The sequence below is a fragment of the Balaenoptera borealis genome (assembly GCF_965194805.1).
Source record: "Balaenoptera borealis genome assembly, chromosome: 3".
NCBI classification, from domain to species: Eukaryota; Metazoa; Chordata; class Mammalia; order Artiodactyla; family Balaenopteridae; genus Balaenoptera; species Balaenoptera borealis.
The window spans coordinates 114,926,737-114,948,058 of record NC_138866.1 but is presented as its reverse complement, the minus strand read 5'-3'; the positions used below and the strand labels follow the sequence as shown (position 1 = coordinate 114,948,058).

Genomic DNA, 21,322 nt, shown 5'->3' with positions numbered 1-21,322 from the left:
GGCAGGTTTTGCAAAGCCTTCCCCAGGCTGGAGAAGTATGACATTTATTCACCCTACTCCCCACCCTCCACGGAAAGGAATAACGAAGAATGAAGAACTAGGGCTGGGACCAGGACCTAGGGCTCACTGACCATCACATCACACCACCTTCTCTTAAGTCAATTCTGGCTCCCGATCACACACCCAAAACACACTTCCCAGACAGCACACTGCCTTCCCTCCCGCTTTATTGACTGGATCCACCCAGTTTTGAAAAAAATTATTATTTTTCAAGTCAGCACTCCCACCATATGTGGCATTTATTTCCAGAGGAGGCCTGGGTTCCCATGGACAGATGTTGCTTTGTGCCTGCCTGACACGGATGGCAGCCCTTGTACAGCTGCCCCAAGCAGGTGGCCAAGGATGGAGTCTACTCCTGGCCCAGCAGCAAGGATGACAATTTCTGTGGGGCTCTGGCCTTGGGGACCCTCTACTCATTGCTCTGCAGCCTGGAACCCCAAGAACGTCCCCTACTCACACAGACACACAAACTCTCCCTTGGTTCAGAATAAGACTTTTAAAGGGGGCTGAGAGGGAGAGACAGGAGGCTAAGGCGCCCCCTCAAGACAACCCCAATCCCCAGCCTGGCACATCTCAGCTAAGAGAAGGCCGTGGGGAGTGGAGAGAAGTCACTGACCCCTTCTACCAGCCATCTGTGAGCTCCCGCCTGACCTAGCTGGCGCGAAGTGGAGGATAAAGGAGGTCCAGACAGATGGCAAAGCGCTTTGGGAAGGAGGGCTCTGTAGGAATGCGAGGGCCGATGCGAGGCCCACTTAGGGGTGCGTTTTGTTATCTCAGCTCTGAGCCCCGTCCTTTCGGCATCCACCCGCAATCTCAGACTGAAAGCTGGGCAAAAAACAGTCGGGGGAGGCGGAGGAGAGGACCCCACTCTCTGCCACTTATCTCTCTCATCTGAAAGTCAGAGCCCTGCACTGCAACTAAAAGTGCGTGTGTGCGGAGGGGGCGGGAGACTGGCACAACCGAATCTAAAAATACTCGATAAAAATGCTAATCCCGAAGGCAAAGAGAGAATGAAGAAGGAATCTGTCAATCACGAGGCTCCCGCTCCTCACCCACAGCCCCAGCTGTACGGACTGCATTCCTGCCGAGGAGGAAAGAAGTGGGGGGACAGGAATGAAGAAAAGAAAAGGAGAGACACCACCACCTCCACGAGCGCGGGCCGCGGGGGCGGGAGGCGGCGGCGGAGGAGGGGCTCCGGCCAGCAGAGCTGAACAAAGCGGGCCTCAAGTTCTAGTCCGCAGCTCCCCGGGGTGGGGGCGGCCGATTCCTGCAGCACCCCCTTTCCCGTAGGTGAAAAGCGAATGCGAGGCCTAGGAGCGCGAGTGCCGCGTGGAAGCCCCAGGCTCTGAATCTTTGCAAATCTAGAGAAGGTTTTGTTTGGGGTCCCCCCACCCCCTTCCTGCCCGCGTTCCCACCCCCCTTACGCGCGCGCGCGCACACACACACACACACACACACACACACGCTATTCCTCCCGCTCCTATCCCACCAGGCCGGCCTCGCCACGCCAGGGGGCTGGGCGGGCGCGCCCCAGCGTCCCTCGGGCCCCCACCTGGGGATGGTGATGCACTTGGTGTTGACGTTCTGCGTGGTGATGGCCTTCTCCAGTTCGTCCAGCTGCCCCGTCTTCTTGAGCTTCTTGACCAAACTCTTGACCGCCTTCTCGCACCACTTCTCCTCCTGCCCGTTCTGCTCGCCCTTCTTCCAGCCCAACAGGCGCTTCACGATCGGGGGGGTGAAGGGCAGGATGGACGACATGGCTGGGGAGGGCGCGCGGGCGGCGAGGAGCGCCCCCGGCGGGGCTGGGCGCGGCAGGACGCCGGGGGCGCAGCGGGGTGCTCGGCCCGGGAAGGCAGCGGCCGCCCAAACTTCGCCTCAACTCTCAGCGAACTTGCCGGTGCTCCCGGCCGGGCCGCGGCGCTGCAGCCGGCGGGGCTCGGCGCGCGGCCCTGCGCCCCGGGCGGCTCCCACGGCGGGGAGAAGGGCGGAGGGGCGGCGGGCGGGCAGGCAGCAGAGGCGCGGGATCGGGAAGGCCCCGGACGCGGGGCGGAGACGGCGGCCGCGGGGCTCGGAGTGGCAGAAGAAAGTTTGGGTTTCCGCACGGGGTGGCTGTTTGGGTGCCGCCTCCAGGAAGGAAAGTCCAACTCCCAGCCAAACTTTGCTCGCCTCGCTCGCTTTGATGCGCAGATCCCTCCGCCTCGGTAGCCTCGCCTCCCCGCTGCCCTCCTCCTTCCCGGCTCGCTCGCTTGCTCGCTGGGCCGTCCCCGGGTTTGCGCCGCGCTCCAGCTCCCGCCCGCTGCCAGTCTGTGTTTCATGCAAATCCGCGTGCAGCCTCCTTTCCAAGCGCTGTCACCGCCCCCTTGCCGCCGGGGCTCCCCGCCTTCTCCCCCGCGCCCTGCTGCCTCCTCCCGCGGGCGCCCTGCCCGCCCCCCGCCTCCGGGAGGGCGCCCGGCCTTCTCCCGCCCGGAGCGGAGCACGCCCACGTGGGCGTCCGGGGACAGCGGCGGCCCGGGCTGGAGCGCGCAGGACCCCGCGCGGCCCCGACCTGAAGTCCGGCGGGCGCCAGGAGGAAGTCGTGGGAAAGGAGCGGCGAGAGGGGCCCCAGGCTGGAGGGCCGGGCTCGGGCCGTGGCGTCTGCTCTCGGAACCCACACTCAGGAAGCTCAGTTGGAGTGGCGGGCCCGAGAGGGTTAGACTCGCACGAACGAGCGCCGTCCGGCCGCAGGCTGGCGGTGCACCCCCGGGAGGACCCCGGTCCGAGAGAGGGCGCGCGGAAGGCTTAGGCCCAGGAAGTTGGGGCGCGCACCGAGACGCGGGAGCGCCGATCCCGGTCAGGGGCCTTGGCGGCGCCGGTGACTCTAGGGCTGTTTTTATTCTCGCACCGGTGAGATCATACCGGCTTAGAGCCCCGAGACCGTGCGAAAGAGGGATTAGGGAGAGGCTCTCAGAAGTGGAGATTTGGGGACCCCAGTGACTCCCTGGATAATAGCTGGAGCCAGGGGTCCCCTGGGCCTTGGAAACCAAGTGCCCGGCAGAAAATGGGCCTCAGAGACATCTGTTGAGTTCAGGAAGAAATGAATGGGGGCGCTTTAGAACTTATCTTTGGAGGAAAGGTTTCATTACAGGGTGTTGGAATCTTATGATAAAGAAAGATCCGAAATTCGACACCCAATAAATAGGAGAGAGAGCTTTGTTTTCAAAGCTGTAAACTCGCAAAAAGTGGGGCAAAAGGGCAGTATTGGGGAACCTTATGCATTCCAAATTAGTTTTGCTGGGAAGCAAAGGAACACGGGAATATTGGGGGAGCTCTGGGGTTTTTCTCCCTACCAGCACAGTTCAGGGGCATCTGCCCACAGACCCCTCACTCAGCTGCTTTCAGGAGTCACCCCAGGCCCCCAGGGCCTTTCTCCTGCTGCCCCTCCCCCTACCAGGCCTCTAGGCTTTGTTTGTTTTTAACAGCAGGAAACTCCCGTGGTGAGAAAGAAGTTATCTGCAAACCCTCGAGCGGGTGGGGAGTTACAAAGCCCTGTGAGGTATGGCCTAATCCACAAAGTCAGCCCAGAAGCTGCAGGGGTCCCTGCCTGGTAGGAGAGAATGGCCTCCCACAAGCCTGTCAGCTGGGGCTGAGCGCTGGGTTTCTCGCCCTCCCCTCCTTCTAACTCCCCGCCTGCTTGGACCTTAAAGGAGAATCCCTGAACCCCAACTGGGGCTTAATGACCTGGTTCCCGTTCCTGGCTGGTCCTCGGGCTAACCAGCAGCCACTGTAATCTGGTTTCACTCCCTTCCTGCCAGCCCTCATCAAAAAAGAGAAGGGAGGAAGGCAATCAACATTTATTGATGGCTTTCTTCATTCCAGGTAGCCTGAGTGCTGTCCTCTGATTTCACCTTCACAATGGCTCTTGGGGTAGATGTCCCTATGTCTCCCATTTACAGATAAAGCACCTGAGGCACAGAGATTATAATAAGTACTCGAGAGCTCTAGCAGCAGAGCTGGGATCTGATCCCCATGCTTTGTGAGGCCTCAGTCCACATTCTTGCCACTGCACCCAGCTAGCTGCCTTATAGAGTCATGGAGGGCGAAGGTGACACCACAGATGGAGCTCTTTGCAAAACAAAAGTTCTTTACACAGGTGCCCTATTGTGATACTAGAAGAAATGTTTGCTCACCTGTAAAATGGAGCTGGAGATAGCTTTCCTCTCAGTCTCCTACAGTGGTTGTGGGAATACAACGTGGAAAGCTTTGCAGACAGTCGAATGCTGTAAAGGAATAGAACCACACCTTGGGGCCACCATTAGTGCCACGGAGAGCCGTGCAGGGGGGGAGCAGGTTTCGGTTAGACGTGCACATCTACGGAGTACCTCCGTGTTGCCGTCCTGCTCATTTCTGGGATGCTGAAATGAAAGATGAAGGTCCCTAACCTCAGGAGCGCACGGCCTAGCGAAGCACCAAGGGGTAGGAGGTGTGTGCCCACATGAAAGGGGCCCTTGCCGTCATCCCAGTAAAACATTCATTTTAACCTGAACATCGAATGAGGCAGGTCCCACTGTTGAGAGGCAGTCAGATCGAGCTAAAGGACCTCAAGCTTCATCAGTGACTGACCTGGCTTTCGATCCTGGCTCTCTTCATCCCTTCACCCCACTGAGCGTCTATTCTCTCAGCTGTAAGAATGAAGCACACAACTGCGAATGTAGAAAGAGCATTAAAATTGTTCCTTCAGTGCAAGGCCCTCATTTTACAGGAAGAAAGCCATGTGTGGTGAAGTGTAATGTGTGCTATGGAGGTGAGGAGCCCAAGAGAGATCTGAGGATTGCACGTAGTGGAAGGACCTAGCATGTCCCTAAGCCTCTGAATTGTGACATGGAAAGGGCCCCCGGTTCAGCCCTCTCATTTTCCTGAGGGGGGGGGCAGTAACTTGTCAGCAGCTAGTGTGGCTGAAACATGCTTTCCTGCGCTTCCTTCATATGCCGTCATGCATGGGACAGGGACAGCTGTACATGCAGAAAACAGCGCTGGACCCATGTTATGAAGCCAGCAAGTACCATTTCTGGGCTGGTTCTTTCTTCTCTGGCCTCCGTTTCTCCACAAGAAGAGTTGGGGAAATCAGCCCAGTTTCACAAAGCAGTGAGGAGGGCTAAGGATTAGATTCCTCCGGGTGCCAGGAGGACCCCACATGCTCCCTTGACTTTGGGCAGTGAGTGGGTGGGTGGCTCCAGATGGATAGGAACTCTGTTCTGGTGCCTGGTCTCCTGGGGCCCAGCCAGGCTGGCTTCTGCAGAGGTTGTCCTTGGAAGGGAAACATTAGCCCGGTTAATTTTTCATCACGGTAAGTGCAAAGTTCAAGAGAGGTGGGATAGGGCCAGAGGCAGAGCCTCTGTTTTCCTGAAAATAGTTAGTCCTATGGGGGAGGAGCCTTACAAGCGGATTTGCCAAAAGGTTTTCATGTATTTGGAGGGGCTCCCAGGTGGAACACTGGAAAGAAACAAACGCCTGCCTCCAATTCTGATGATTTTTCCAGTAGCTAAAGGGTGTTTAATCAATAAGTGAGTGAAGCAATTATACTCCAATAAAGATCTATTAAAATAAATAAATAATCAATAAGTGGTGAATCTAGAAAGAGCAAGAAAATTGTTCTGTCTTCATTTTACACAAACATCAAGGGACATCTGGTGAAGGGAGGGCATTCACAATCTGCAGATAAGTCAGGATCTAGTCAGGACTAGAACTTTCATCCAAGTGCCCTCACCTGAGAGAGAGCATCTGTCTGCAGTCAGCCCCCATTTTTTAGCTCTTTCTAGCACCTTACACACGTGAGCTCTCCTGTGGCACCAGACGGACTTGAGTTAAAATGTCTAGTCTCCCGTTTCCAGCTGTGTGACTTCAGGCAAGTCCCTTAACTCTGTGCGTCAGTTTCCTCATCCATATAATGGGAGTAATAACAACATCTGCCTCTTAGGATTGCTGTAAGGACTCAAATAACCATGTAGAGAGCTTTCTAAAAGCACATAGAACATTTTCAATACACATGGCTGGTGCTCAGCGTAGAGTACTATGCACAAGTTAGAAGCAATGTGTTCTGCTTACATGAGACAAATGGTTGGACCTTAAAAACAGTTCTAGGTGAAGACAGTAACACACAGAATGAAACAAATAACACAATGCTACTTATGTAAAAAATTACATAGACACAAAACAACTGTATACATTTTGAAAGAAGTCATACAAACAAAAAGATAAATATTGAATCACCTCACACCCATTAGGATGGCTATTATCAAAAAAAGAGAAAAGAGCAAGTGTTGGTGAAGATGTGGAGAAATTGGGACCCTTGGGCATTGCTGGTGGGAATGCAAAACGGTGCAGTCCTGTGAAAATGGTATGGTGGTTCCTCAAAAATTTAAACATGGAATTAACACTTGATCTAATAATTCCATTTCTGGGCATATATCCTAAAGAAGTGAAAGCAGGGACTCAGGTATTTATACAGCAGTGTTCACACCAGCGTTATTCTTGATAGCCAAGAGGTGGAAGTAACTCTAGTGTCTACTGATGGATGAATGCATAAGCAAAATACAGTATATACGTACTGTAGAATATTATTCAGCCTTAACAAGGAAGGACATCCTGTCATATGCTACAACATGGATGAAACTTGAAGACCTGTGCTAAGTGAAATAAGCTAGTCACAAAAGGACAAATACCATATGATTCCATTTACGTGAGGTACCTAGAACTGTCAAATTCATTGAGACAAAAAGAATGGTGGTTGCCATGGACTCGGGGGAGGGAAGGAGGGGAAGTTAGTGTTTAATGGGTATGGAGTTTGAGATGGGGAAGATGAAAAAATTCTGGAGATGGATGGTGGTGATGAATGTACAACCACGTGAATGTACTTAATGCCACAGAACTGTATACTTAAAAATGGTTAAAATGATAAATTTTATGTTATCTATATTTTATCACAATAAAAAATAAACAGAGAGAGAGAGAAAATATATATACATTGAACAGAACAAAATAGGTGTTTGAGGGTGGGCATATGGGAATTGGAGAGGAGGCTAAAGGAGGAAAATAAGTAAGTGGATCTGTGAACCTGTAATGATGAAGTACTGCGTGGTACTGCGGAGTGTGTTAACCTCACCCTCTGCTGCAGAGCTGCAATGGTACCACGTGCTCAGCACATGGTAGTCAATATACTAACTATTCTCTAGATTGCTCAAAAGACAGAGCCTTTTTCTAGCACCTTCCAACCCAGTGATGGTGATATCTCATATTTGGAGAAAACCAGTCAAAATTATTTAAAACGCCTGCCTCAGGGCCACCCCTAGGACCATGCAGGCTCAGACACTGCCCCCACCTGACAGTTTAGGGAACTGAGGGCTGGGGGACCAATACCCTTTGCAGGTCTGCTCTGGGCCAGGCTCTGGGCCAGGACTTCAAGGATAGGGTCTTGTTTGAAGTTCTCATTCCGCAAACGATGGTTGCTATTGTCGCTGCTTCGCAGAGGAGGGACCAGAGACTCAGGAATTTAAGTTGCTGTTGTCCAAACTGGACGGCTGACCCCTGACTGCCAGCCCAGCAGGTTCCTGGGGTTGATTACAGACTGTCCCTGGGAGAAGGGGGCTGGGACAGAAGGAGCTGGGTGCAGATACTGTCCAAGGAAGGTAAGGCGAGAGACCAGTTCTGACTCGAGGAGATTTGGGGCAGGGGATTGGACTTGGAGGTAGGCATAGCCAACCGCCGCTGTGTGCAGACCAAGGCACGGGGCCAGGGCTGCGGGGGAGGACAGGATGGGCCTGTGGGCAGGCTGTTGGAGCCCAGGGCAGGGTTCACAGAACTATTTTGAGTTCTCCTGCAGGAGCTCCTTCCCAGCGTTCAGAAATTGCAGGCCTGGGAGTCAGGGGCCAGGAGAGGATCCCGGTAGGTGTAGAGTTGTGTGTGTGAGTGCGTGTATGCTTGATTATACCATCTGTGTGTGTCCTGGTGTGTTGGTCACTCTCTCTGTGTACACAGGTGTTGTTGAGATTCAGGGGTGTGTGTGTGTGTGTGTGTTAGATGTCTCTGTCTGCCCATGCCTCTGAGATCTGTCTTGTTCAGATCACATTATTTCAGAGTCCAGCCCCATATGTTTAAGAGAAATGGATACACGTTGTGTGAATTTTCTCCCTCGGTTCATGTGTTTTTGTGTCTTCGTCTTTGCATCTTGTACATATGTACGTTTGTAGAGGTCACTTTATTTGCTCTTTCCTATTTTCTGGGATAATAAGAGTCACAAATGTGGCCTTGGCTCAGACCCAGGATCTCCCTCGGCCCAGTGTTCAATTTACAATGTGGCCCTAAAAAAAACAGTTGTTGGCAAATTGTTGGTTCATTATAATTGCATTTATTTTTAAAAGCACATGTGCATATGGACAAACACCAAGGAGTGGTGTGTTGAAATAAAAATATAGTTCTAGAAAGGCAGTGAGATTGTATTACTTTTAATATATTGCAAGCTAGTTTTACGCTAGAAGTGAATGGAATATACTATATCAAAGTTGTACCTCAATTTAAACAAAGATTTTAAAGAAAGACAGCAATGTGTAGGGTGAAAGTAGAGTTAGGTCTCTCCGGGGTAAGGAATGTGGATTCTGGAGGGTGGAGGGGAATGAGGCAGGGGTGGTTTGGACTATCTGGTCAGGTCTGAGAGGGGTTCTGATGCTCAGGGCGGCGGGCGGGGTGTGGGGTGGGAGAGCTGTTAGGGCCTCTGTGTAGTCAAACACCAGGCATGTGAAAAGAGAAGAAAAGTCCTCACCGTTCAAAACAACACACATGTCTAGAGTACTCTGTCCCTTAGACACAACCCAGCATCTGGAAACAAACCTGCTGGGGTTGACTCAGACTTTGAAGGAATGAAATGAAAGTCAGAGGAATGGGGAAAGCTGTCCCTCTCCCAAGCGATTCAATCTGACCAAAGGGAGGGACACCAGCTTAAAGAGAGATGAGTTGGATTGTTGTTGTTTAAAAGAACCACGTTACAGGATTCTATTTCTATGAAATGCCCAGAATAGGCCAATCTATACAGGCAGAAAGTATATTACTGGTTGCTGGGGTGTCTGGTGGAGGGGTGGGGTGGGAGTGACTTCCAGTGGGTACAGAGTTTCTTTCTGGGGGAATGAAAATGTTCTAAAGTTGACTGGGGTGATGGTTGCACAGCTCTTTGAACATACTAAACCCCATTGACTTGTACATTTTTAAGCGGGTGAATTGTATGGTATGTGAATTATAGCTCAATAAAGATGTCTTTAAAAATAATAATAAAGGGCTTCCCTGGTGGCGCAGTGGTTAAGAATCCGCTTGCCAATGCAGGGGACACGGGTTTGAGCCCTGGTCCGGGAAGATCCCACATGCCGCAACTAAGCCCGTGCGCCACAACTACTGGGCCTGCGCTCCAGAGCCCATGAGCCACAACTACTGAAGCCCACGTGCCACAACTACTGAAGCCCGCGTGCCTAGAGCCCGTGCTCCACAACAAGAGAAGCCACCGCAATGAGAAGCCTGTGCACCGCAACGAAGACCCAACACAGCCAAAAATAAATTAAATTATTAAATTAAATTTAAAAAAATAATAATAATAATAAAGGCTAACACATATTGAACGTCTCACAAGTGCTAGGCCCTGTTCTCAGTGCTTTATGTGGATGAGATCAACTCATTTAGTTTCTACCACTGCCCATGGTTGGTGTTATTATCATGCCCTTTCCAAAAGAGGACACTGAGGCATGGCGAGGTGACATCAGTGAGTAACCTTGCTCAGACAAGCCAGGCAGCCTGCTGGACAGTCCTTGCTCTTAACCATGATGAAGACAAACAACCACTCACTAGAGATAATCACACTGCAGTCCCCTGATTTTTTCATGAAACATATCATGAACATCTTTCTATGTCAAGAAATATACATTTACTCCATTATTTTGAATGTGGAGCATTCTGCCACGTGGATCTATCATAATTTGTGAAGCCAGTTTCCCACAACTGGACCTTTAGGTGGCTCTCCATTTTATTTGGCATTGTAAAAAGTGCTGCTTTAAACACTTTTGTACATATGCATCTGTGTACATCTCTGATTATTTTCTTAGAATAAGTCCCTGCAAGGAGAATGGCTACTTCTGATGCTGTTACTAAATGGTCCCTGAAAAGCCATTATACCATCTTATCCTCACCACACCAGCTTTATACAGTGAGAATGCACCTGGGGCAGAATTTTTCTTATCGTCTTACTTAGTCATCAATAGCTCCATTCAGCTTTAGCTATGACTTTGTTTGTTTCCTTCTGAAATCAACACATGAAAAAGGGTCTCTGCTGAAAGACCTCTCATTATGGAGCAGAGGAGTCATAGGTGAGGAATCACAGGGTGGTGTTGTTGGCAGGCAGTATAAGGATGCATTTTTCGGTCTTCTTCCCCTGCCCTCCCACAGGTGTTGGTGTTCCCCAGGGCCAGGTACTTGCTTCTTTCCTTTTACATCCTCTCCCCGGGTGATCTTATTCACCCTGAGTCTCACCTAACCTTTATAAACTGACTCCCAAATCTGAGTATCTGGCCCAAACCCCTCTCCTGAGCTCTGGTCTCAAACTGTCCCCTGGAATTAGAGGCCCACAGTCACCTCAAGTTCACGTTCAGAACTGAGCACATCAGCTTCCTCCATGAACCTCCTTCTCAGTCCTCCATCCTCAGGGGGCATCACCATTGTCTCCAGTCACCCAACTAGTAACCTGGAAACTCCTCCCTTCTTTCTCCCCTACATCCAATCTGCCACGAAACCCTATAGAATCTGCCTCCCATCTCCCAGCCTTCACCTTACTTCAGGCCCCTATCACTGCTCACCACCAATTATTACAATAATTTTCTAATTGTCTTCCTTCTCTACTTGCAGCCAGAGTGAGCATTGTAAAAGCACAAATCGCATCTACATCTCCCTGCTTTGTAAAAAATACTTTCAATGATTTGTAAAAAATGCTTTCAATTGTCTACAGCAGTGCTGTCCCATAGAAATATATGAGAGTGACCTATGTAATCTTAAATGTTCTTGAGGCTATGTTAAAAAAAAGGAAAAAGGAACAGGTGAAGTTAATATATTTGATTTAACCCAACCTATCCAGTATATTATCATTTTAACATGTAATCAATATAAAAACTATCTCTACTTTTTTGTGTGTGCAAAGTCTTTGAAATCTGTTGTGTGCTTTACGCTTACATCTCAATTTGGACTGGCCACATTTCAAGTGCTCAATAGCCACATGTGGCCAGTGGCTATGCTGTTGGACAGCACAGGCCTAGAGAATAGAGTCCATAGTCCTTCACACAGAGTGAAGGCTCTGAGTGATGGGACCCAGCCTATCTCTGGCCTCATCTCTCTTGCTGTGCCCATATCACATCCTCTCTCCAGGCACATCACAAATATCCCTGGTTCTTTTCATACCACTGTGTCTTTGCTCATACCACGCCTTCTGGCCTTTGGTGTCCTCTCCATCCCTTCAATCTCCACATCCCACCCCTTCAACTAGATGAACACTCCTCCCATCCAAGACTAGGTTCGAGCATCACCCACTTCGTGAAGTCCTCCCTTCTCTGACTATCCTGTTCAGACCTCCATGCTGATACGTAGGGACCCGTTAGGGCATTTGTCTGTTTAATTAACTGATTCATTACAGTAGATTTTAAGCCCTTGAAAGTCCAAGACCTTGTCATATTTTTCTCTCCCCAACACCTGTGCCTGAGCCCATTGAAGGTACTTAATAAATGTCTGGTGATGAACTGAATTAATAATTAGGAAGCCGAGGCCCATAAAGATTAAGTGATGTTCCCACAGTCTCATAACTAAAACATGGCATCCTGACTTACACTGCAGGCTCTCAGCCCCGTGCTCATTTGGCCACCGGGTTAGGGGATGTCAGAAAGCCAATCTGTAGGGTATGCATGGAAGGATTTACATGAAGGTCGGTCTGAGGTGCCAACTGCTAAGATCCAGGCAACCTGGACCACAATCTTGCTACTTCTGGTGTGGACTCAGCTTCTGTTGCACTATATTTTACTGCCCTCAAACAATTACGAGGAAACGACGGGGACCAAAAGAAACATAGGAGCAGGGTGCGTGATGATACACAGCCCTTGATCTGGACTGACCTCACCCGCAGGTGAAGAGAATGGCTGTGACTTGGGGAGGAATTTTCTCGGAAGTGCTTGAAGCCTGGTTAGGTGGCAGGAGAACTGATTGACTAGACTGCCAGTGGGGAGGGGTTGGGGAGGGTGAAGGGTCTGGTTCTATCAATGGACCTGCTCTAACTTGCACATTATTTACACCCCCAGTCTCAGTTTCCTCATCTGTAAAATGAAGGGATTGGATTGGCCTTGGGTATTATAAATACAAGACTCAAATACCCTCCTTTGCCTGACCCATGGCAGACGTTACGAATGGCTTTCTGAGTTCTCTCCTGCCTTGGAATTCTTTAAACTCTGCCACGGAGCTGTCATTCCTCTAGCTGGAGCCTGCCTGTCTTTGTGCCTCTTCTAGCTCCAACCTTCGAATTCATTGATAGAGACACATCCTCTGATCTCTGGGAATCCCCTAACTAGATGCAAATGACTGTGGGAGGAAAACACCTCGAGTTCTTATTAGCTTCAATCAACAGCTAAATTCTCAGGGCCCCATCCTGCCATGGCCACCCAGGAGGCCCAGGAGAGAATTCTAGGAGAGGGGGTGGTAGAAGGAAAGGGTGTGCATTTGTGAGCCTGCTGGGCCCGGTGCCTGAGCTTCCATTGTAGGCACCCTTGTTCAGGGTGATGGGTAGAAGAAATGCCCAGGGAGAGCCTGGCCTCCTGCCCTTGGGTAGCATGTAGCTTAATTCGGGAGCCAGAAAATACGAGTGCTGTTCCCACTGACTTCAATACGCAGAGCAGCACTCATCTGTCTAATTAACGGACGTGTCACAAAGTGTCCAGGACAGCACATGGCACAAAGCAGCCTCGCAATAAATATCTGATTGAATGAATGAAAAAAATGAACGTACGTAGGCACTAACAATGCTTAAGCTTAGCTGGCGAGGGTGGAGTTGAACTCCCAGCCAGCACGGACTCATATTTTCACAGTTCTCTCCCTCCTCCCCTCAGATTTTTCCAAGTGAGGCCATGTTACCTTAACTTAATGTCTAAAACACACACAATTATACACTTCCCCTCAAACTCAAACCCCACTGGCCATGGTTTTGTGGTGTGTTACACCTTCATTAAGTGTATTTTTGCCTCCGATTTTATTTTTTAAGCAGATCCAGGGCAGTTTTAAGTAGGAAAGCATTACCCCTATGATGCATCTACCTGGGGTTGCGTCAGGAAATTCTAAAATCCCCTTGTGGAATTGCATCTTCTGTGAAGCTGTGGCTTCCAGGCCCAGCATTCTATCCCTTCAGTTCAAGGCTAGGAGTTGATTCTTCCGTGGGAGATTTGTCCACAAGAGACAGTCAGCATCAGGGGTCGGTCCACACCTGGGCAGGTGTGGAAATCCCAAACTTGGATGTTAATTAGGAGAGGGAATAACATGTTTTTATTTTGTTGTCCCTTTAAGCTGGAACTAAGGAAGGTTGCTGAGGCCACACATATTCTCCCCCCACGCCCCCTCCGTGTGTGCACATGCACACACACCCATGCTGGGCTGGCACGGACTCCCTGACCACACCTCACACAGTACTGCTTAGATACAATCCTCTTCTGGGAAGGGGGCACACCTCACCCAATTTAGAAGATGGGGGCTGAGCAAGGCCCACTATGTGCAAGGCCCCCTTGGTAGACCGGGGGACACAAGAGGCACAGCAAGAAGGCACTTAGGCCAACCGCAAAGCCCCCTCCCCCTCCTGCCCCTCTCCCAGCCACGGAGAAAAGTTCAACTTCCTTGCATTCATATAGGATTTTTGCAATCAGAATCTCTAGAAAGAAGCTATTTGAGTCCAGCACATATGGATGGGAGGCACATTATCAGGTTTAGACACATTATCAGGTATTTGTTTGAATTTCGTGTGAGGAGGCTGAATCTCTCAGGGCATCTCAGGGTCTTGTCCCAGGCCAGTCCTTCTGCAAGATGATCAGAAGAGGCCCCCAGGACAAGGCCCGCACGATGCAATAAACCCAGCCTCTCCAAGCTCCATCCCATTGTCCTAAAGCTGGTGAAGAGAAGCAAGGGTTCCCTGTGACCACACAGCCTGGGCACCACAGTTCCAGAGTCCTGGACAGAAGCCACATGTAGTTCCCATGTTACTTGGGACCAACATAATCACGTCCGGGACTACAGGCGGCATCCGAGAAACATTCTGCTGAAACCAGGATCTGCTGAACTAGGAGTCAGGGACCAAGGTTCCTTTCCCAGCTCTGCCAGGAATTCTGTTAAGATCTTACGTCCAAGAGTTCTTTGCAAATGCAAACCCCATTGTCCGTGGTTTATGATCCATTCCCCATTGCTACCTCGAGCACATCACAGAGCTTCTCTGACAGTCAGGCCCTCACCTGTAAGATGAGGTCATAAACACACCTGAGAGTGTAGATGTGAACACCTTTGAAAAGCTCCGTGGTGGCAGGCCAAGATACACCACTTTTAGCATCTTCTCTCTTTCCCACACCTTAGTACCTGGGACAGTCATAGCAAGGATGCTCTGCCAGGCACTGTATCCTCATTTACATAACTCCTATTTACATAGCTCCTAAGCCCCTCCCTCCCCTGATCCCAGGGCTTTCCTGTGAAAGAGCCAGCTCCAGAAGCCGAAGGAATTTAGTTAAACCAGGTGTTGATTCCAGCACCCATTTTACAAAAGGCCTGAGGATAAAGCAGAGCTTCCCTCCCCAGTGGGTGTTTCTTCCTCTTCCCTTAAGAAGCTGGTGGGAAGAGGTGGAGGCCATGGGAGACAGGGTCCTGGGCCCTTGGAGCTCACTCGCCCTCTGCCCCGGGCACAGATGGGTTCTGTCTATCCTCCATGGGGCCCACTGGGAGTAGGACCAGGGGCAATAGTGTTCCCCAGACTTGAGGTGGAGGGTAGAGTGAGTGCTCTGAAGAGTAGGTTTTAGATTTCACTGACCTGGGTCTAAAACTCCTCTTCCCCATTCATTTCGCCAGGTTAAGACATGGTTCCAGTGTGAACTAATTTCCCCGTCTCTGGGCTATGCTATCGCAAATAACTTTCTCATGAGTAATGTGACCATGTTTGTGCAGAGTTTATTTAGATAAGAAAAACAACCCCAGGCCTCATGGGAGGGGATTCTCAGCAGCTCAGAGCCAACCCTGTTTCCTGGGCCTGTCAGGGACGGTGAGGCCTTAGGCTGCAGGAGGCTGGACTTGGAGGGCTGCTGAGAAGCAGGACTGTCCCCAGATGCCCCCAGGCCCTGCATCAGGGAGTAAAGGTGAGGGAAGGAATAGAGTGGGCTGGGAAAATGGAGCTGGACATTGAATGCAGCTCGGTCACTTCACAGTGTGTGGCCTTGGGTGAGACACCTCCACCCTCTGAGCACTAGTTTCCCCCTCTTTGAAAAGAGAGAGGTTGCATCCCCCCCACAGAAGGGTGTGGAGAGCGCTTGTAAACTGCAGAGGGTAACGCACAGGTTACTTATTAATCGATATCTGGATTAAGGCCACACACACCAGTGGAATGGGCCCAGTGCCAGGCTTCAATGGCCTGGGTCCAAGGCCTGAATCTGCCACCTACCAATCACGTGACCTCAAGTCTCTTCACCTCCCTGAGCCTCAATATTCACCTCTGTGAAGTGGGAATAGTCATTCCTCCACTGTGTAAGCCTCAAAGCTCCGACTAGGCTGATCTAAAGGGAAAGATAGATATAAAAGTGGTTTGTCCTATACGAGAAAAGAATCTGAAGAAGAATGGATATATGTATGTGTATAACCGAATCACTTTGCTGTACACCTGAAACTAACACAACACTGTAAATCAACTATACTCCAATATAAAATAAAAATTTTTTTTAAAAATAAAAGTGGTTTGTTTATGAACTGCAAAACGTACAGATATGAGATGACAACGGTGCCCGCTTATTCAAAAGTTTATCCATCAGTTAATCTGTCAACAAATGTTTACTGAATTGGACACTGAGGATACAGAAATAGAGTCTAGCTGGAGAGAAGAAAAGGGAGGCCTGCACGTAAAGAGTCAATGAACAGTGCAGGGCAAAGTAGCAGAGCAGCAGCCTGGCTTGGGCTGAAGGGGGAACTAATCACCGCCTCGCAGTTGACACAGTCCAATGGTACCTGTAACACTTAGTGAACAATGCCTTCACTCGGTTACTTGTTTTCATGCTATTTTTGTTTTTTAAAGCAGAATCCATTTTTCAAACCAAGCGTTAAACAGAACCCCGGGTCCTAATGCATGAAAGCAAATCTGTTCTAGCTGAAACGGGTGGGGGCCCAGAGCCAGGACTACCCAGCACCCGCCACCGCCATCCACCCACCCATCTCTCTCCCCAGTCCTGCTCTGCAGCAGCCCTGAGGCCTCTCCTCAGAGTGCTGAGTTTCTACAGCTCTAAAACCACAGTCTCATCTGTGAGGTATGCACCCCGCAGACGCTCTCACACAAGGAGGCACCTGCCTGCGGATTCATGGGAGCATTGTTTGTGCTGCTGAGCATTGGAGGCGAGCAAACGTTCATCAGCAGGAGAAAGGGTTTTAAACAGATGGCGTTATATGTATACAGTGTAATTAACTTTGCTCCCGCCAAAGGGAATGAGTGAAAGCTACACATGTCAACAAAGATTAATCTCATAAATGTACCATCCAGTACAAAAAGTTGCAGAATGTTATTATATATATTACTGTGTTATAATATGTTATTATATATTATTTGTATAAAACAAAAAAAACCCTAAAAATATACAAAACAATACCATATTTGTTTATGACACATATATACATGGAGTTAGAATATAAAGATGTGCATGGGAAATAATGAAGCTTCTAGAGGAAAACCTAGGAGAATATCTTCATGACCTGGGGGCAGGCAAAGACTTCTTAGGGCACAAAAAGCACTAGCCATAAACAAATTGATAAATTGGACTGCAGTAAAGTTAAGAAGTGCATGAAAAGAGACAATGACAAGAAACAAAAAAGTAACACAGTTTAAAAAGCAGTTCAAAAGCAACACAGAGGAAAAGATATTTGCAACACATATACCTAAGGACCACATCCAAAATTCATAATGAGCTGCTACAAATCAATAAGAAAAAGACAATTCAATTATTAAAAATCTAACTTGCACAGGCACTTTAGAAAAGAGGCCATCCAAAGGCCACTAGGCATATAAAAAGATATTCAACATCATTAGGAAAATGCAAATCAAAACGGCATGCCATACCACTACACACCCATTAGGATGGCTACAATTTTAAAGACTGAGACACCAAGTACTACCAAGGATGTGGATCAACCCAAGCTCCCATACATTGCCAGTGGGAATGTAAATTGGTAAAACTACTTTGGAAAACTGCTTGACAATATTTACTACTGAATGAATGTAAACATCCCCCAGAAATTCTATCCCTGATCATATACCAAGCAGAAATGAATGATTGGGTCCATCAAAAGTCATGTACTGGGTTGGCCAAAAAGTTCGTTCGGAATTTTCCATAACATCTTACAGAAAAACCCGAACGAACTTTTTGGCCAACCCAATACAAGCATGTTATGTCTTCATAGTATCCTCAAACTGAAGTAACCCAAATGTCCATCATCGGTAGAATGGACAAATTATGGCATATCTACACAATGAAATACTACACAATAGTAAAAGACAGAAGTACTGCTACACACAACAATCTTTTTCTTTTTTTTTTTTAACATCTTTATTGGAGTATAATTGCTTTACAATGGTGTGTTAGTTTCTGCTTTATAACAAAGTGAATCAGTTATACATATACATATGTCCCCATATCTCTTCCCCCTTGCATCTCCCTCCCTCCCACCCTCCCTATCCCACCCCTCCAGGTGGTCACAAAGCACCGAGCTGACCTCCCTGTGCTATGCGGCTGCTTCCCACTAGCTATCTATTTTACGTTTGGTAGTGTATATATGTCCATGTCACTCTCTCACTTTGTCCCAGCTTACCCTTCCCCCTCCCCATATCCTCAAGTCCATTCTCTAGTAGGTCTGTGTCTTTATTCCCATCTTGCCCTTAGGTTCTTCATGAACTTTTTTTTTTTTTTTAGATTCCACATATGTGTTAGCATACGGTATTTGTTTTTCTCTTTCTGACTTACTTCACTCTGTATGACAGACTCTACGTCCACCCACCTCACTACAAATAACTCAATTTCATTTCTTTTTATGGCTGAGTAATATTCCATTGTATATATGTGCCACATCTTCTTTATCCATTCATCTGTCGATGGACACTTAGGTTGCTTCCATGTCCTGGCTATTGTAAATAGAGCTGAAATGAACATTGTGGTACATGACTCTTTGAATTATGGTTTTCTCAGGGTATATGCCCAGTAGTGGGATTGCTGGGTCGTACGGTAGCTCTATTTTTAGTTTTTAAAGGAACCTCCATACTGTTCTCCATAGTGGCTGTATCAATTTACATTTCCACCAACAGGGCAAGAGGGTTCCCTTTTCTCCACACTCTCTCCAGCATTTATTGTTTTCTAGATTTTTTGATGATGGCCATTCTGACCGGTACACACAACAATCTTATAAGTGGATCTTACAGGTGAAATAAACCAGTTATAAGAGAGGAAATACTGTATATCATTCATATGAAGATCAAAGGCCAGCAAAATGAACCTATGTGATAAAGGTCAGACTAGTGGTACTTTGGGGAGGTGCTGCCGGTGAAGGGGTTTGAGGGGACTTCTTGAGTTCCTTGATCTCAGTGGTGGTGACACAGGCATCACCTGTGTAAAATTCATCAGCTGTACGCTTAAGACTTGTGCACTTAATGCAAGCAATTACATTACAAACTTACGGAATTCCCTGGCGGTCCAGTGGTTAGGACTCTGCACCTCCACTGCAGGGGGCACGGGTTCAATCCCTGGTTGGGGAACTAAGATCCCACATGCTGCACGGTGCAGCCAAAAATAATAACTAAGTAAAAATAAAAATAAAAAACTTACAAAACATAAAGATGTGTATGGGAATGAAAATTACTCAGTTCAGGATAAGTACTAGATTCAGAAGTGTTTCTTATGCAGGGAGGGAGAAATTACCTTGAACAGCTTCATGGAGAGGGTAGGGCTTTAACTGGACCTTAAAGAATACGACTGGGGCAGGGGTCGTTCCAGGAGTGCAGATTGGACAGTGAGAAAGCACAAGATGTGCTTAGACGACAGGGAGAAAGAGGATGTGGCTAGAGCAGAGGACTCAGGGCAGGGCAGCGGGGAGAGGAACCGCACTGTGAACTTGGGTCGGGGAGTCCAGGTTCAAATCCTAACTCCATAACTAACCAGCTCTGTGACCTTGGGGATAGTCACTTAACCTCTCTGAGTCTCAGTCCTCCCTTTGTAAAATGGGAATTGCTATGAAATAATGCATCTAAGCTGCTTAATATAGTGGCTGGCACACAGTACTCAAGAAACAGGTGTGCCCCCATCTCGACCATTACACTAGGGAGCTCTCCTAACAAGGTGCTACAATGGGGCGCTTGCTGTCTCTACCTCAGCCATCACCCCAAAGCCCTGAAATAACACAATAGGTGCCAAGAACCTCCACATCATAAAGCAAGGGCCTGGGCCATCTGTGTGGGACAAGCTAAGAGATTGTAGAACCTTCTGCCAGCACCTCCAGGGTAACAAAGAGTAGAATGGAAAGAGGACAGTTGTGAGAAATCCTTTGAAGAGAGTTGCAAGTGTGTCCTGTCTTCCCCAGACATGCAGGCAAAGGGAGGTAGTGCTTCAAGAGGGCACTTGGAAAATTTGATATGTGACCCCAGAGTTTGGGGGACACAGGGATGGTGTCACACACCTGTCTAGGAAATCGAAAGGTGAGAAGCTGGCTGAACAGGCTGGAGCAGGGAGAGAGGGGGCTGCCCTGGGAGGGAGCATCCCACTGCTATCGGGTCAAGGACAGCCCAACTGGGGTGTCCCCAACTGGGTTTCACTGCAGATGACACCGGGAAGGGGGAAGGGGTCTAACAGGGCACTGATCAGTTGAAAGCCCAGGGCTGAGGGGGGTCGTAAGTAACAGAGGAGAGAGAGGCACGGGCCACAGCAGGATACCACATGAGAGGATGTGATGCCAGGGTGCCAGTTGTGGGTGACCTTTCCTGCCCCTCACCTCTCCTCCACCCCAGTGCCTGCCCTGCAGGGGCCAAAGCAGTGGCCAGTGGGACAGAGGTGGAGTGAAGAAAGCCTAGTGGCCATGGCTTCCACTGCCATGTCTGAACCTTAGAGTAGGGCTGAGCTACAGGAGCGGAAAAGCCTTAATTAGACCAGAGCTTGGAGTTATTTTGTTTGTCTGTTTTTTATTGACGTACAATCAATGTACAATACTATATTAGTTTCATGTATATAACATAGTGATTCAATATTTTTATAGACTATACTCCATTTAAAGTTATTACAAAATAACGGCTATATTCCCTGTACTGTACAATATATCCTTGTAGCTTATTTATTTTATACATAGTTGTTTGTACCTCTTAATCCCCTACTCCTGTCTTGCCCCTCCCGACTTCCTTCTCCCCACTGGTAACCACTAGTTTGTTCTCTATATCTATGAGTCTATTTCTGTTTTGTTATACACATTTATTTGTTTTATTTTTTATATTCTACATAGAGTGGTAACATATCTAAGTGATAACATATCTAAGTGATAACAGAGTATCTGTCTTTCACTGTCTGACTTTTTTCACTAAGCATAAGAGTCTTATTATGATCCACCCACGTGGTTGCAAATGGCAGAATTTCATTCTTTTTTATGGCTGAGTAGTGTTCCATTGTATATATACCACCTCTTCTTTATCCATTGATCCTTTGATGGACAATTATGTTGCTTCCATATCTTGGATATTGTAAATAATGCTACTATGAACATTGGGGTGCATGTAATTTTTCAAATTAGTGTTTTCGTTTTCTTTGGATATATACCCAGCAGTGGGATTGCTGGATCATATGGTACTTCTATTTTTAGTTTTTTGAGGAACCAGAGCTTAGAGTTTTGATATTAAACTAGACTAGATTTTCTATTTAACAAAATAAAATTCTTAGAGAACAAAAAGGCCCAGAAAAGCTACAAGACCTGAAATTTT

The 21,322-nt window shown here is 48.4% G+C and overlaps 2 protein-coding genes across 4 annotated transcripts in view; one reads left to right on the top strand and one right to left on the bottom strand.

Moving 5' to 3' along the window:
* SMAD3 (SMAD family member 3) overlaps positions 1-1,818 on the bottom strand; it is a gene marked incomplete at its 5' end in the record, with an annotated part of 119,784 nt that extends 117,966 nt beyond the window's left edge. The window contains one exon of one of the 2 annotated variants that reach the window (XM_082383393.1): positions 1,613-1,818. In XM_082383393.1, the coding sequence (XP_082239519.1) occupies positions 1,613-1,818 (206 nt within the window). The remainder of the gene's footprint in view (positions 1-1,612) is intronic. The other variant, XM_082383394.1, reaches the window with a different exon arrangement.
* Positions 1,817-15,701, top strand: LOC309624807 (uncharacterized protein; the record flags this gene model as incomplete). 2 transcript variants are annotated; one of them, XM_082383455.1, is made up of 2 exons in its annotated part: positions 1,817-7,721; positions 9,406-15,701. In XM_082383455.1, one exon carries the CDS (start codon positions 1,817-1,819, stop codon positions 2,840-2,842), a length of 1,026 nt encoding a protein of 341 aa, XP_082239581.1. In that variant the 3' UTR covers positions 2,843-7,721; positions 9,406-15,701. The 2 variants fall into 2 exon arrangements, with proteins under 2 accessions (XP_082239581.1, XP_082239580.1); XM_082383454.1 differs by having other exon boundaries at positions 1,817-7,977.
* Between the last annotated feature and the right edge of the window lie 5,621 nt (positions 15,702-21,322).